Source organism: Mirounga angustirostris, unplaced genomic scaffold (assembly GCF_029215605.1).
Source record: "Mirounga angustirostris isolate CCGP_5_RB_7025 unplaced genomic scaffold, mMirAng1.0.hap1 SCAF_13, whole genome shotgun sequence".
In the NCBI taxonomy this organism is placed as follows: Eukaryota; Metazoa; Chordata; class Mammalia; order Carnivora; family Phocidae; genus Mirounga; species Mirounga angustirostris.
In genome coordinates this window covers 4,283,598-4,298,003 of record NW_026991721.1, presented here as the reverse complement: position 1 = coordinate 4,298,003, position 14,406 = coordinate 4,283,598, and the positions used below count along the sequence as shown (strand labels likewise).

General features: G+C 62.8%; 1 protein-coding gene across 15 annotated transcripts in view; it reads left to right on the top strand.

Moving 5' to 3' along the window:
* Positions 1-649: 649 nt before the first annotated feature.
* The window catches only part of TPCN2 (two pore segment channel 2), a 28,084-nt gene continuing 14,327 nt past the window's right edge, over positions 650-14,406 (top strand). For 4 of the 15 annotated variants that reach the window (XR_010406759.1, XR_010406758.1, XR_010406757.1 and 1 more), the window contains exons 1-8: positions 651-845; positions 4,695-4,759; positions 5,480-5,556; positions 5,931-6,108; positions 7,721-7,837; positions 11,673-11,779; positions 12,353-12,425; positions 13,640-13,742. Coding sequence is in view for 8 of the 15 variants with exons in the window: in XM_064576060.1 (XP_064432130.1) it covers positions 734-845; positions 4,695-4,759; positions 5,480-5,556; positions 5,931-6,108; positions 7,721-7,837; positions 11,673-11,779; positions 12,353-12,425; positions 13,640-13,742 (832 nt within the window). In the remaining 7 variants the exon portion in view is untranslated. Of the gene's footprint in view, positions 846-4,694; positions 4,760-5,479; positions 5,557-5,930; positions 6,109-7,720; positions 7,842-11,672; positions 11,780-12,352; positions 12,426-13,639; positions 13,743-14,406 lie in introns of all 15 variants that reach the window. The other 11 variants (XR_010406756.1, XR_008507424.2, XM_045893098.3 and 8 more) reach the window with 8 other exon arrangements.

Here is a 14,406-nt window from a genome sequence, read left to right as displayed (position 1 = left end):
ATGTGGGGCTCCATCCCAGGACCCTGGGATCATGACCTGAGCTGAAGGCAGACGCTTAACGACTGAGCCACCCAGGCGCCCCCAGCTCCTGGACTTCTGACCTCAGGGACTGAGAGATGATAAATGGCAGAGGTTTTTGGTAAATTTGCGGAAATGTGTCACAGCAGCAATGGAAAACAGCTGTTTATGGGTTAATGTTGGAAACACTTCATGTATATGTTGTAAATATTTTTTTCAAGTGTGTCAGTTGTCTTTTTAAACCTTACTCTTAATTATATTCAACTTACTAATTTCATTACCAGAGGGTAAACTCAAGTTCCGTTTTGGGGGGATGTCCTTTGGTCGTGACCCCCACGTACCCAACACTCACAAGCAAAACCCAGATTCCTGGGCCCTGCCCGGAGTTTCGGATTCAGCAGTTCGGGGAGGGCCCAGGGGCTGCTGACACCGCTCTTCGGGAAGGCGTTCCTCCCAGCCCTGAAGGGTCCCTAGAGCCCCTCCCTGCGGGTAGGAAGCTGAGCCCCACCCCCTGAGAGGCCGGGCCCTGGAAAGCCCCGCCTCCACGCGAGCCCTCCATTCTTATTGGCTGGTAGCGAAGGGGCACGCCCTAACGTCCCAGGGCCGTCAGCTCCTCCTCCCGGCCTCCAGGGGCGGGGACGCCGCGCCTGCGCGGTAGAGCTCGCGCTCGGCGTCCTGCGCCCCTGGTAGGGTCCCGGCGGCCCGCGGCGGCTGCATGGCGGACCTCCGGGCGGAGTCGGAGCCGCTTTTGAGTCGGGCCCGGGGCGGCCGCGGCCGAGACTGCCCGGCGGGCTCAGCCGCTTGCCGCAGCGTCCGCGGCGGCCCTGGTGAGCGGCGGCCCAGGGAGGGGAGCGGGCCGCGGGGGTGGTGCGTGCGGGCCTGCGGCTCCGCGCCGTTCGCTGTCGCCGCTGCGGGCGCGTCCCACGGGCAGGGGTCTGAGCGGGCGCGGGGAGCGAGGGGAGCCGCCCTCCGGAGGGCGGGGGGCTGCCCCCTGCGGAGTAGCGGGCGCCAGGGTCGGCCACGCTCTGCAGGGTCGACCAGCCGCCCGAGAGGCGTCGCCTAGCCGGCCGCCCGCGCCCCCCAGTCCCGTGCAGCCTCCTCGGTGGACCTCGGGTGGACGCAGGGCTCGCGGATCGCCTTGGTGGCCCCTAGGAGGCAGCACTTCCGTTTTCCTCCCGGTTATGATGGGGGAAACTGAGGCACAGAGAGGGGCGTTCCCCTACCCAAGGTCACACAGCCGGGAAGTGGCTGGGGTGGGGTTCGAGCCCAGCTGGGAGCAGACTTAGGAGTCCTTTCAGTCTACTCTCTCAGTCTCGGTGCTGGAGCCTCCCCAGAGGCTGGTCCCCCTTCAGTCTGGGGTTGGGGCAGGCCTCCCCAGAGCAGGGCAGCTTCCTCCCTTTGCCCTCTGCAGCTCCCTCCTGCCCTTCCTGTTTACCAGCAGAGAAGTTGCTGATCCCGAGGAGGGCCGGAGGGTGGAGTCCGTCTGTCTCTGGCAGACGGCAAGGGGGTTGGGTACTGGGTTAGGGATGGAAGGGCTTCAGCCTCATTTTACAGAGGAGAAGACCGAGGCCCACAGAGTCTCCGGGACCTGTCCAGGATCAGCCCTGGGATCTGGTGCGGCTGCGGCCAGTGTCATGCTGGGTGTTCCTTCCAGGAGCACTTTCGCTTTCTGGGCTTGCTTTCTTCCTCTGTCTGGGAGGTGCCTGTGGTGCCCATCCATGGACTATGGGGGTGGCGGGTTCCTGACAGGAGATGGGATAAATAGAGGCGGGGGCAGCCACCTGCCTGCGCATCTCAGAGGCTCTCCCCAGGAAAGTTCTCCATCTAGCCCATGCCAGACCCCACAGGTCCCTGGGCAAGGGACATGGGGCATGCAGACTCGGAGTCTGGAGGTGAGAGTGCCTTTCTGGTGCCGCCCCTTCTGGCTGTGTGACCTTGGCAGGTTGCCCGACCTTTCTGAGCTTTAATAAAAGGGAGGTAGTCAGAGGGGCTGACTTGAGGGGTGTTGTGAGGATTTGGAGAGAATGCTGGGAATGCCCTCGGCGCAGGACCCGGCCAGGTGGCAGAGCTGGTGCAGTTGGTGCTGAGGGCCGTTCTGGGCAGCGCACCGTGATTGTCACAGGTCCCGGTCCTGGCCAAGTGGACGGTGGGCACGTGAGACCTGCACTGTAAGGTAGGAGCCAGGGCCAGGCAGTGTGGATGGTGAGCAAGGGCTCCTTGTCCGGACGCCATGGCCTCCATGAGGGCTTCTGAGAATGTGAGGGGACACCCTGTGTTCTGAGTCTCCCTGGCTAGGCTGCTTGGCCCCGGCGGCGGTGGGGACTGAGAATGGCTGGTCTGCCCTCAAGCTCCTGTGGGGGCTCCCAGGTGGGGGCTCTGTGCACCGAGTTTGCGTGTCTTGCAGTCGGATCCTCCTACTGATGGGTGGGGGGACTGTGTTGCTGGGTGCCCCGCAGACCCTGCAGTCAGGTCCTTCTGACCCAGCCTCCCCTCGTCGGCCACAGAGCAAGGGTAGCTGTGTCCTCTTCTTGTTCCTGGTTAGGGAGTCATCCTCTTTCTGGTTATGGAAAAGTCAGAGGACGAGGGAGCACCATACTATGGAAGGGGCTTCTAGAATAAAAGCAGCAGATAGCTACAGCAACCCATTCAGTCTGCACATCCGTCCCGTCGTGTATGACCGGTGAGGGGTACTGAGGTACAGAGGTGAAGGGGGCTGCCCAGGGTCATCGGGGAGCTGGTCGGGGCCGCAGGCGGGTCGTGCAGGGTGGAGCCTGGAACAGGAAGGAGAGGAGGCTGCTGTGGGACGTGGTGTTTGTGCCCCTGTTGTCCTCTGCTCTCTGCAGCAGACGTTCTACCCTGATGCTCTGACCTGGTGTGCCCGCTGATTGCCACCCGGGGTGGGGGACTGCCACGTTGGGAGACAGTGCTCCTGTTAGGCCCAAAGCCTGGGTAAGGGCTTGGAGTCTTGGGAGAACTTGGCTCTGCCAAGTTCAGGATGAGCGGCGTGGAGGGCATAGGGAGGGGGAAGCAGCAGAACGGGTGGTGAGTGGGTGAGGTGGGCACCATAGTGCCAGGTGGGGACAGTGTGGACTTTGTCCAGGAGCACTGGGGACTCGTGGGAAGCTGTGACATGCTCACAACCGAGGGTTTGTGACAAGGTGCCCCTGGCTGCTGGTGTCAGGGGCTGCAAAGCAGGTGGGGTGGCCTTTCTGAGGTTCATGCCCCGAAGCCCAGGCCAGAGGTCTGATGTGTGCTGGGCAGTTCCCGGGGTGCCTGACACCCCTGGCCTGTGAGGGCTTGCCTGGGCGTGAGCTGCACCCCGCATCTGGGCCTAGAACGAGCCCACAGGCTCTTCCTGTCTCAGAAGCTTGTATCCTTAGATCTCTCCAGGTGGCGATCTCATCTTTTATCCCGGGATGGGGTAACATGGGGCCCCTTGTGGGCCCTCAGACCACCCTGCTCCGCAGCCTCCCCTCAGGGCTGTTCACTCACTCCATGAAGAAGCTTTGAGGACACTGTGTGCTGAGCCCTGCACGGTCCTGGGCTCTGTGGGTACAGCAGGGAGTAGACCAGAGTGTTGTCTGATCACAGTTCCCAGGATGCCATCAGGGGAAGCAGGCAATCACCATCCTCACAGCCTCCCTGGGAGAACTTTTAGGGCTCCTCAGGGCGAGCATGGAGGTTGTACATGGGGGGAAGCTGAGGCCCAGATAGAGGTGGGCGCTTGCCCTGGGTGACACAGCAGTGTGATGACAGAGCCAGGCTGGAGTCTTGCCTCCTACCTCTGTCCAGGGTCCCCCATGTCCCTGATTGGCCCCCGGGGCCCTGCGGCAGGAGCCCTGAGGACAGGGACTGCTGCTTCCCCGGGGGCGGTGGGCACAGTAGACAGCCGCCCACCGCCCGCCCACGCTGCCTCGGGCTTCCCTACCTCTGCTCTGGAGGCAGGCACGTAAGCAGCGTTCTCTCCGTACGAGGTGAACTGCTGCTGGCGTGAAAGGACCACAGCTGAAAGTAGAATCTTCAGCAGAGACAGCTGCCCCCTTGTTTCTAAGCCCTGGGCTGGGGGGTGCTGGGGGCTGCGTGCCGGTCTGCTCCCCGCCCGGGGCCCAGGCTGCCTGGGCTGCACCCTCTCGCATGGACCTCGGGCCGTGGGGTTCCTCTGTTGCTGAGAGCCACGTCTCCTCATGCCTTTCTTCTCCCTTCGGGTCAAGCAGTGGTCGGAACCCAAGGCTGCAGGGACTGACCTGGTGTGCAGCTTATGGCTCCTCCGTGGGCAGGGGGCGGGGGTGCTGGGATGAGGCTTCCAGCCGCCTGACGTGTCCCGAAGGCCCCGCGTAGTCGGGAGGCCCACCAGGGGCCCCATCCGTCCTCCTGTGCCCTGACACCCCCGGGTGCTGGTGTGTGAAGGCGGCAGGAGGGGGCCGCAGCTGCCCGCTTATGGAGCGCGCTCTGGACGCGGGGCCAGGCCTGGGGCGTTGTCCTGGGCGGACTTGCTGCGGGGCGAAAGGCATCTCATTGCAGAGCCTTGGAGAAGAATGCCTCCAGGTTCTTTCCTTGATCTCAGTGGTCCTGTAGCCGGTGAGTGTCATGTGATCCGCCTTGACCACTCGAGAGCGGGCACAAAGCAGGAGGCGTGGGGTCCTTTTGAAACCATGGAGTGCTCTCTCTGCCTGCAGGCGCTCGGTCCAGGCGGGATCTCTGCTTTGACCAGGCTGCTGTCTTCATCGAAGATGCGATCCAGGTGGGCAGCACCTACTCCCAGTGGCTGGGCCTGGGCGCCTCTTCACGTTTTGTGGGGGCTGGGTGATGGCTGCCCTGCTGGTCCCCTCCTTGCTGTCCTGGGGCCGGCGCCTCGGTGGCTGGCCCGTGTGGTCATCATAAAGTGATGATGGGGCCTGTGGGCACGGCTCGCCTGGAGTCTTCCCTAAAGCAGGTGGGCGCTGGGTGCTCTTCCCTTGAGTCCTAGAATCAGTGACTGGTTTCGTTGAGTTACCACCTACCGAGGGCCTGTCGTGTGCCTGCCTGTCCCAGGTCCTCTGAGAGATGCCCAAAGATGGTCAGACCGTCCCCTGCTGGAAAATGACACCCAGGCTCAATTCGGGAAATAGGATATGGAAGGGAGCAACGTGCCATACGGGGGGCTAGGCTGGGGGGCGGCCTGGAGAGTGAGAGTGGTGGGGGCCTTGTATAGCAGAGGGGGGAGCCTCACAGGCAGGCAGCGGGCACAGCTGTACGTTTGGAAGTGGGTGTCCACGCAGGGCCGTGGAGGCTTTGGGTGCCCCGCAGGGTCACGAGAGAGCCCTTTGTCCACGTGTGCCATGAAAGTGGACTCTGGTGCACGGCCCGTCTCCCTGCCTGGGGCCTGTCGTGGGGTCAGTGGGTGCCCGGCCTGTGGCTGGCCATGCCGTGCGGCTCCGAGGGGACCCCCACTCACGCTCCCCTGTGTGGTGTTCACTTTCAGTACCGCTCCATTAACCACCGCATGGACGCCAGGTCGATGGGGCTTTACCGCTTGTATTACTCAAACGTGAGCCAATGGTGAGAAGGCCCAGGCGTGCAGCGGGAGGTCCCTGCGGCCTGGCTGGGTGGGGGGAGGCCGGCCTCAGGGTCCAGGCGGGTTTCCCCTCCCCAAGGAGGAGAAGGAGCCGCTTTCCCCTCCTTCCCGGAAAGGAGCCCAGCCCGAGGAAAGAGGGGCTCTTCCGGTGAAGAGGTTCAGCCGTGGCCATCGAGCTTTGACCTGAGTACCGCTCTCTGACCACTCGAGAGCGGGCACGAAGCAGGAGGCGTGGGGTCCTTTTGAAACCATGGAGTCTGTCCTGCTGTCGTCCCAGGCATCCTGCCTGCAGATCTGGTTTTGGGCCCAGAGCCCTGCTGGTTCGTGCATTTTCATTAGTTTTTGTTCTTTTTTTCAGGATATTGAGCTTCACCATTTTCTTGATCCTGTTTTTGGCTTTTATCGAGACCCCTTCCTCGCTCACTAGCACTGCAGACGTCCGCTACCGCTCGGCCCCCTGGGATCCACCCTGTGGCCTCACCGAGAGCGTCGAGGTGCTCTGCCTGCTGGTCTTTGCGGCTGACGTCTCTGTGAAGGTCAGGTGGGCGCCGTCAGGTGCCCAAGCCCACGGGCCAGTGCCCTCCCAGCCTGTCTGCTGCTTTCCTGATTAATTTTTATTCTCCTGGAGCCAGCTGCCTTTTTCTCTGACTGTGCCCTCTGACCCTCCGAGCAGAGGCCTTGGTTGGTGAAGTGGAGGCTCTGTCAGCTCTCTGCCCTCTCCAGACCAAACTGAGCCTCGGTTCGGCCCTGCCAGGGGCACAGCCTTGTGGGATCTCTGTGGGTGGCCGAGGGTCTGGCGGTGCCCCTGTGAGGAGAGACCCCAGTAGAATAAGGCAGGACCAGTGGTCTCTCTCACGGCCCAGCCTCCCACCCCCAAGAGAAGAGGATCACAGGAGGAGGTGGGCGTGGGGCGGAAAGGGGCCTCTTGCCACGTGCTGTGTGTCCGACTCTAGATTCTTTCTGACCTGAGTCCTTCCAGAAGCTGGAGGTGGGCCCTGCCTTGCTCATTTGAGCTTCTGGGCTGTGTCGGAGGTTCAGAGCCTTAATGGCTTCCCAGTGAGACGCTGAGGGGCCGAGAGGCCGGGTCTGGCTGCGGGTCACGCATGGTTCCTTCTGTCAGACAGGAGCGATTCCAGCGTTGGGCCCTCGGGACACGGCTGGCCACAGTGCAGCGGGCTGTCCCCAGAGTCAGCGGTGCCTTTGCCCGGCCCCTGCTGGGCTGTCCTGCTGACGCTGAGGGCCGTGGGCGAGGGCCCTGGGCAGCTTTGCGTTGTTTCTTCTTCAGCCCAGGATACATTTAGGAGGTTTGGGGGTTTTTAAACTGGAACTGAAACTGATGAGGGAAGTTCTCATTAGTATTTTTTGAATGGTTGGTGCATTTGGGAAATCTCACAAGTTAGAGTGAGTGTACATTTTTATCTGCACGCAATGACCTCTGGATTCCCCTGCTGTCTGTGGGGCTCGTGACGACTGGCCAGTTGGCCACAGAGGAAGACCTTGGACCTGGTTGATTTTTTTTTTTTTTTTTTTTAAGATTTTACTTATTTGAGAGAGAGCGCACACAAACGGGGAGGAGCAGAGGGAGAAGCAGATTCCCTGCTGAGCAGGGAGCTTGGTGCAGGGCTCGACCCCAGGACCCTGGGATCATGACCCGAGCCGAAGGCAGATGCTTAACTGACTGAGCCACCCAGGCGTCCCTCAGGCCTGGTTTATAGACGGTTCTGGGTGTGGGCCAGCCCTAACCAGAAGTGGAGCATGTGTAGTGTTAGAGCTTCAATTGGCAAAGCCTCTTTTCCAGAATGGCTTTTTCTAGAATGGTTCCCGGGCATAAGCTAAACTGGTGGTTGGGATGGGCAGGACGGCTCAGACCCTGTTACCGATGTGGAAGCGGGCCGGAGTGGTTAAGTGCTGAGCCCAAGATCACTGGCTGTCCGAGGTCACCAGCGGGCTGGGTGGGGAGCTCAGCCTCTTGCTCCCCAAGTCACGAGGAGACCACACCGCTCGCCGAAGCGCTCTCTGCTCTGGCTGCCCCAGCCTCAGCCAGTCGTGTTGACGGCCTCGGGCTGGCTATGGGGCTGGTGTCTGCCGCGGGGCTGCCCGCTCACCCGCTCGCTCCCTCATCCCCCCCCCCCCCCGCCTCTCTTGCAGAGCTACCTGGTTGGGTGGGCCCAGTTCCGGATGAACCTCTGGCTGCTGGCCTACCTTGGAGTGCTGGTCGTGTCTCTCATGGACTGGATCGTGTCGCTGAGTCTGGTTTGCCAGGAGGCAGGTAGTGCGGCGGCTTGGAGGTGGGAGCAGGAAGCTCTGGGTGGCCTGCCCCCTGCCCCCTGCCCACCCTCCTAGCATTTCAGTCAGCCGTTGGCCATGGGGCCTTGTCCCATTTTGCAGAAGGAGACAGTGAGGCCTGGGGAGGGCATGAGGACTCCTGATCCCTGCCTCGCCACTTTCCAGCTCAGCTCCCCGACCGGCTGGGTCCCCTGCCGCCCTAGGGCCTTGCCCTGGCCACGTGGCCGAAGCTCTGGGTGGGCTGCAGTGGGAAAAAGCCTGTGTCAGCCCAGTGTCCCGTCCTGCCCCCCACCCAGACGCACTGCCCTGTGACTAGATAGGACAGAAGCGGGGAAAGAAAGTTGGTCCATCAGGGCCAGTCAGGGACACAAGCCCGTCGGGCACTTTAGCCAAGAGAATTCACATAGAAGCTTAAACAGGTGTTGAGTAACCGCCAAAGCAGAACGGGGGCAGGGTGGGGGCGGCGGGGCGGGAAGCTGAAGGAAGCTCAGGGGCAGGGGCCCCCAGAGCTGGCGCCCCGCCCTCCGGGCCCTGGAGGGGTGCAGATCCCCTGGGCCCCTCCAGAGACTGCTTGGTTCTGGCAGCGCTGAAGGAAGAGGAGGCTGGCAGCCCCTGGCATGGGTACCGCCCTGGGGCCAGCAAGGGGATGGCAGGGAGCAGTTGCGTCTCCCCCTCCGGCCTCCCAGCCCCTCCCCGGTGCCGTCCCTGGCAGGAGTAAGCAGGCTGCTGAAGGGGAGCCGGTGGGGAGGATGGACGGCACAGTGCCCCCCTTCCACTTCCTCTCAGGAAAGAGCTTCGTGAATGGGTACAAACCCGCGTCTGTGCAATAGGCAAGGAAAGCCGCGAGCAGCTCCTCAGACTTGCGTTGTTACTGGTTGTAGCCCTGACTGATCCTTATAAGTTCCTCCTGCTCAGGGTCCCTGTGCCCTTGGCCTCAGCCGGCTCCCCCGCTCCTCTGGCTTCTTCACCTTGAATGGGGACCCAGACCTTCATTCCCGGCCAGTCCGTGTCCTCGGTACTGCTGCCTTTTGTGATTCCCGGAGTTTTCTGTTAGTCTTTCATTCTGGATGAGCCTCAGGATCCCCGACCCAGACCTCCCTGCCCCTCTGCGCAGCCGCACCCCAGTCTGTCCTTGGCAGTCGGAGCGGTGCGCGCCCACCAGCACCCCACCCTGCTTTTCATGAATCTTCCGGTGTGTCCCCGATGGAACACCCACCCCGGGGTGGACGTTTCCAGAGCGGCAGGGCACTGAATTGTGGGCTGGGAAAAGGAGGAGTTGCCGTTCGGTTCTGTCCTGGTGCTCAGAGCCTCTGGTGCACGTGCTTGCCTGTCCAGTGAGGGCAGATCAGCGCCCTGCCTGGGGACGGGGCCCATCGCAGTCACCCCCCAGCTGCCAGGGGGCCACATCGGGGTGGGTAAGCGGAGCTGAGCTCTGCTTCTAGAGGGCAGCCCATCCATGGTGGCCTTGGGGGCCAAGGCTCGGACATTACTGGACATGATCTGTCTCGGCGTTCCTTCTGCCCGTCCACATGCATGCTTCTTGGACCTTGTCCCCACTTGTCTGGCCTGTTCTTTCTGTGCCCTGATCGCCACGCGGGAAGTGTTAACCTTTCTCGGTACGGACAGGGTGGACCCTGGCCACCAAAGTGCTTTCCTTTCAGCACCACCTTGGGTGGGGGCGGGGGGGTTCCTGATGGAGGCCTAGCCCCGCACGTGCTCCGCTTCTGGGTAGAACCGTCTCCAAACGAGGCCTGAGCTTGTGTGGCCAGCTGGCCAGCCATAAAGAACTCACACGGGCCCCAGGGGAGGGAGGGTGGGTGGGGCGGACCATGGGCCTCCCCCCTGCTCCAGCCTAGTCTCTCTGTCTGTTTCTACCTTGTGGCCCGGAGGGTCCGATCATACATGGTCTACCGGTCACTGGGTAGGCCGTGGTCACGACTCTGCTGTGGCTCTTTGTCCTGGGAGACAAGGTATCTGCAGCTTAGTTGGTGGGCTGTGATTCTGTGTGGGCCTCACCAGGGGCTGCTCATTGGTGTCGAGTCCTGTGGCGGTACCTCCCCATCCTTCATAAAGGCCGCACGTCCCTGTGTCCATGACCCTGACGTGGGCCCAGCATGGGGAGGGCTCTGGCAGGAGGTATGAGCTGCACCCTGCTCCATGTCTGATTACAGGTGAGGGTCCAAGACCCTGGGGGCAGGTGACATTAGGACCTTCAGCCGCTGCTTGGCCTAGAGGGGTGGCTGAGGAACTCAGGATATGGGCGCTGAGACAAGGTTCCATCCAAGGGCAGTGAGCGGGTTGTGGGTGAGCTGGGGACGCTGGTCCCTCAGCCCACGGGGGCGGGTGGGCGGGTGGGCGGAGCCCTGGGTGTCCACTTATTGCTGTTTTCTTGGGCTTTCTGGTCCTGTGCCGGGAGCTGGGCCCCCTTCTGAGAATGTGTGTAGCCAGGGAGGTGGACTCGGGCCTTGGGATCCCGGATCCTGTGGACAGCCTGGAGGGTACGCTGTGAGTCAGTGCTGGTGGGCTCTCGTTCTGTTGTGAGAGAGCCCTCTAGAACACGGAAGCCCCAGATACGTCGCGGTGTCCCGTAGTGCCACGGCTGCCGTGCCAGAGGAGGTGGCATTTACGCCGGCATGGAGGGACGGGGACAGCCCGCCTGCTGAGCAGAGGGGTGGGCTGAGGGCTGCAGCTGGCAGGACGGTGGGTGGCAGCCCCTGGACGGGCCAGAGTGGGCCTCCAGGCAGTCCTTAGGCCTTGGGCAGGGAGGGGCCGTGGTCAGCTGGCCTTCTAAGACAAGGTGCCCAGCGGGGCGGGAGTCGAGTTGAGCGCTGGGATGGGCCATGGAGCATAAACATGACACTTAAAACCATGCGGCCCAGGAGATGGGGTGATTGCAAGAGAGAAGGTAGCTCTGCTTTTGTATAAAAGATATGAACCACCAAAAAAAGAGACAAGAACAAACCGTGCGGCTTGACAAGTTCCCCGAGGCGAGAGGCCACACAGGAGAGGAAGGGGCTCCGGGCGTCAGCACTCGGGGGTCAGGTACGGGGGAGATGGCCCAAGGCGCTGGGCAGACTCGGACCCGGGGGTCACTGAGGCTGGGGCTAGCACCCCAGACAGGAGCACTGGCTGGGTCAGGGGCAGGGACGTGGGGGCCGGGTGGAGGGGCACGAGGGAAGCCCTTGAGGCTAGGTGGTCCTGCAGACTGGGGGTGGGAGGGCCTCTCTGGTTCTGACAGGAAGGAAGAGGGGAAGGAGGAAACGGGGGCCTGTGTGTGCACCTGTATGTGCGTGTGTGCGCATGTGTGCAGAGGGTGTGCACGTGTAGGGCGTGCACACGGAGGGTGAGTGTGAGTGTGTTTGCAGGCGGGCGCTGCAAGGTGCAGAGTGCGGCCCGCAGCTGTGTGTGTGTGAGGGGTGGGGCTGCAGCTGGGAGGGGTGGGGGCAGGGGAGGAGCTTCGTAGGGAGGTGTGGAGCCCCCCCATGGCGCTGTGGCTGCAGGGCTGATGGGAGAGGGTGGCCCGTTGGCAGGGGTGGGGGGAGGATGCGGAGCCAGAATGGGGGAGCGTGGGGACAAGGAGGCCGGGGCTGTGAGCGGGAGGCCGCGAGGGGTCAGAGTGGGGCTTGGGGGCTCTTTGGCACCTCTGGTCTCGGGCCTGGGTGGAAGCGGAGCTGGAATGGGGAAGCGTGGGGACAAGGAGGCCGGGGCTGTGAGCGGGAGGCCGCGAGGGGTCAGAGCGGGGCCTGGGGGCTCTTCGGCACCTCTGGTCTGGGGCCTGGGTGGAATTGGAGAGCCCCTTCCTGCTGTCTTTCAGCCCCTGAGGATTCGGAGGCTTTTGCGCCCCTTCTTCTTGATGCAGAACTCGTCCCTGATGAAGAAGACGCTCAAGTGTATCAGGTCTTCGCTGCCGGAAATGGCCAGGTGGGCTCTCGGTGCCAGGGCTCCCTGCTGTGCCATCGGGGGGCACCGGGACTGTGGCCTGGGGCATGGCGGGCGCCGGCCTGGGAAAGCCAGCGAGTGGGTGTTCGGGGGCCTCCTGGCAGCCCCTTAGTGGCCTTGTACCCTCTGCTCGACAGCTGCAGAGCCCTGCGGGTGCTCCCCTTCCATCCCCGCTGTGGCTGTGACCACCTCCCCCACTCTCCGCCCAACCCCCCACCACGCCCCAGTTCTCTGTCCCCTGGCCTCCCTCTGCCTCCAGTCCCCTTCCCCCAGTGGCTCTCATGGTTGACCCCTCACCGTCCAGCCAGATGGATGGATGTGGCCTCTCCCCTCTGAGAGTCCAGGGGTCCTTGGGGCCCCAGGAAATGCCCCTGGGGAACTGATTGTCCCTGCCAAGGCAGGAGGGCTCCCTAGGGCAGGGCCGGTAGCTGAGCGCAGGTCAGGCTCCGGGGCAGGGGGCTCCCTGAGTGCTCGGGCCGGCTGTCCCTAGACCCCTGTCCCATTTGGTGCGTGGGGCGTGTGTCCTGTGCTGAGCACCCACATCCCTCTCCCCAGTGTTCTCCTGCTGCTGGTGGTCCACCTGTGTGTCTTCACCGTGTTCGGGATGCTGCTCTTCGCAGGCGAGAAGGTACCGTGCTCTGCTCGGTCCCCAGCCTGAGCCCGGGGCTTTGATGGACAGGTCGGCCCAGTCCTCCGGGTAGTTGTCGGGCCTGCAGCGGTGGAGGGCCGGCTAGGCTGCCTGCGCTAGCCCCATAACCAGGGTCAGTGGTGGCCCACCTAGAGCCCAGGTGTCTCTTCGAGTGGCCAGTCTTCGTGTGCCCGTCCCTGGGGCCTCCCGGGCTCAGGGCTAGTCAGCCTGGCGGCCCCTCCCACTCTCCTTCCCTCCCTCCTTCTTCTCCCTTTCCTGCCCTGTCACTGACCCAGCTTTCTCTACACCCCTGTTAGCTGGAGGCGCCCTCAGACTGGCCCATGGGGCCATCGGGTAAACCGCATCACCGTCCGCCCCACAGTGCCTGCCTCCACGTCTTCTCCAGCTGGGGGCTTTTGCCCTCCGCCTGGGTCCCCTTCCCGCTCCTCCCTGCTTCTTGGCCCCCAGCGGCTTGTTGCTGTGTGGAGGTGTCGGCCACCTCTCACGCCGGTCCCCGTCTCCCCCCCGTCCCCAAGCATCTGTGATCCAGTGTGTCTTTCCTCATGTCCTGGCCGGGGTCACTGTTGTCCTCAGGGCTGGAGCCGTCCCGCATCTCTGTCCTGGAAACGTGGCGGGGTGGGGGGGTCAGCCAAGGCTGATTCCCATTGAGTTTGCAGCAGTACTGGGGGGCTCAGGCTGTCCTTTCCAGGAGGGAGAACTGGAGACTGTCCCTTCTGATTCCGGAAGGGCCGGAGCTCCCGTGTCTGTAATTCTCTTTTGAGTGGGTGTCTGTGTGTGTGTAATTGTGTGCGCTGGGCGTGTGTCTGTACCTGGGTGTGCACTGTCTGTGTGTGTCTGTGAATGGCCGTGTGTATTTGTCTAAGTGGTTGTGTAATTAATGGCGTGTGCTTGTCTCTTCCTGGGTGTTTCTCAGCCAGGGCGGCTGAAGGCTTTTCCCCAGGGCTCTGAGCAGACCCGCTGCAGAGGCCAGCGTCCCTGTGGGTGTGCAGCCTCCCTGGACGCTGGCTCTTGGGCACAGAGGCCCTGAGTTAGGTCCCGTCGGGCCGGGAGTGCAGACTCTGCTGGGAAATGATGGGAGGTGCAGGCTAGGGGACGCTGACCCCACAGCGGATGGAGCTCTGGCAGCTTCAGGCCTTAGCTGGGGGGGCGGCAGAGGCCCGGTGGCCCCTCACAGCTGCCATGTTTGCTCTCAGCAGGGCGATGGGCAGGACCGGGAGAGGCTGATGTACTTTCACAACCTGCCGGAGGCTCTGACCTCCCTCCTGGTGCTGCTGACCACCGCTAACAACCCCGACGGTGTGTGAGGAGGGGGCACAGGGCCTGGGCATGGGCATGGTTAACGCGGAGCCTCAGCAGCTGGCTCTGGGAGGCACGAGGCTCTGGGAGGCAGGATTGTGTAAGGCTTTTTTATCTCTGGGTGGAGCATGAAAAGGAGGACGTTGGGTTCTCTCTCTCGCTCCTTCCTTGTTTTTCTTTCACTGTTTGTCCTTTCCCTTCTCTTTCCTGCCTCTTTGCTCTTTCTTCCATTTTCCTCCCACCTCACTCCTATGCTCGCTCCCTCCCTCCTTTTTCCTCTGTTCCCTTTGCCTGCTCTTTTCCTGTCTCCTGACTCCGAGAAGCTAAGAATGAGCAGGGTGACCAATGGCGTGGTTGGCAGGTTCCCTGGTGGCTTCCTCTTTGAGGCCCAGCCACTTGCCCTGTCACTACCCAGGCCCTGCTGTGCAGTGTGGCTCGGCCCTGAGGTGACAGGCCCTGGTCTTAGGTGGCTGAGGTGCTCACGTTTGGGGTTGCTGCTGGGGCCTCTCTGCGTGGGCCAGGGTGGTGGGCAGGATGGGGTTCTGCGGGCCTCTAGGGCCTGGCTGTGGCCTGGCCACCCTGGCTCGTGACTTTCATCTTGGGCTCAGGGATGATCCCCCATGATAGAGACCTTCCTGGGAGGGTAGCGCCCAGCTTCCACAGC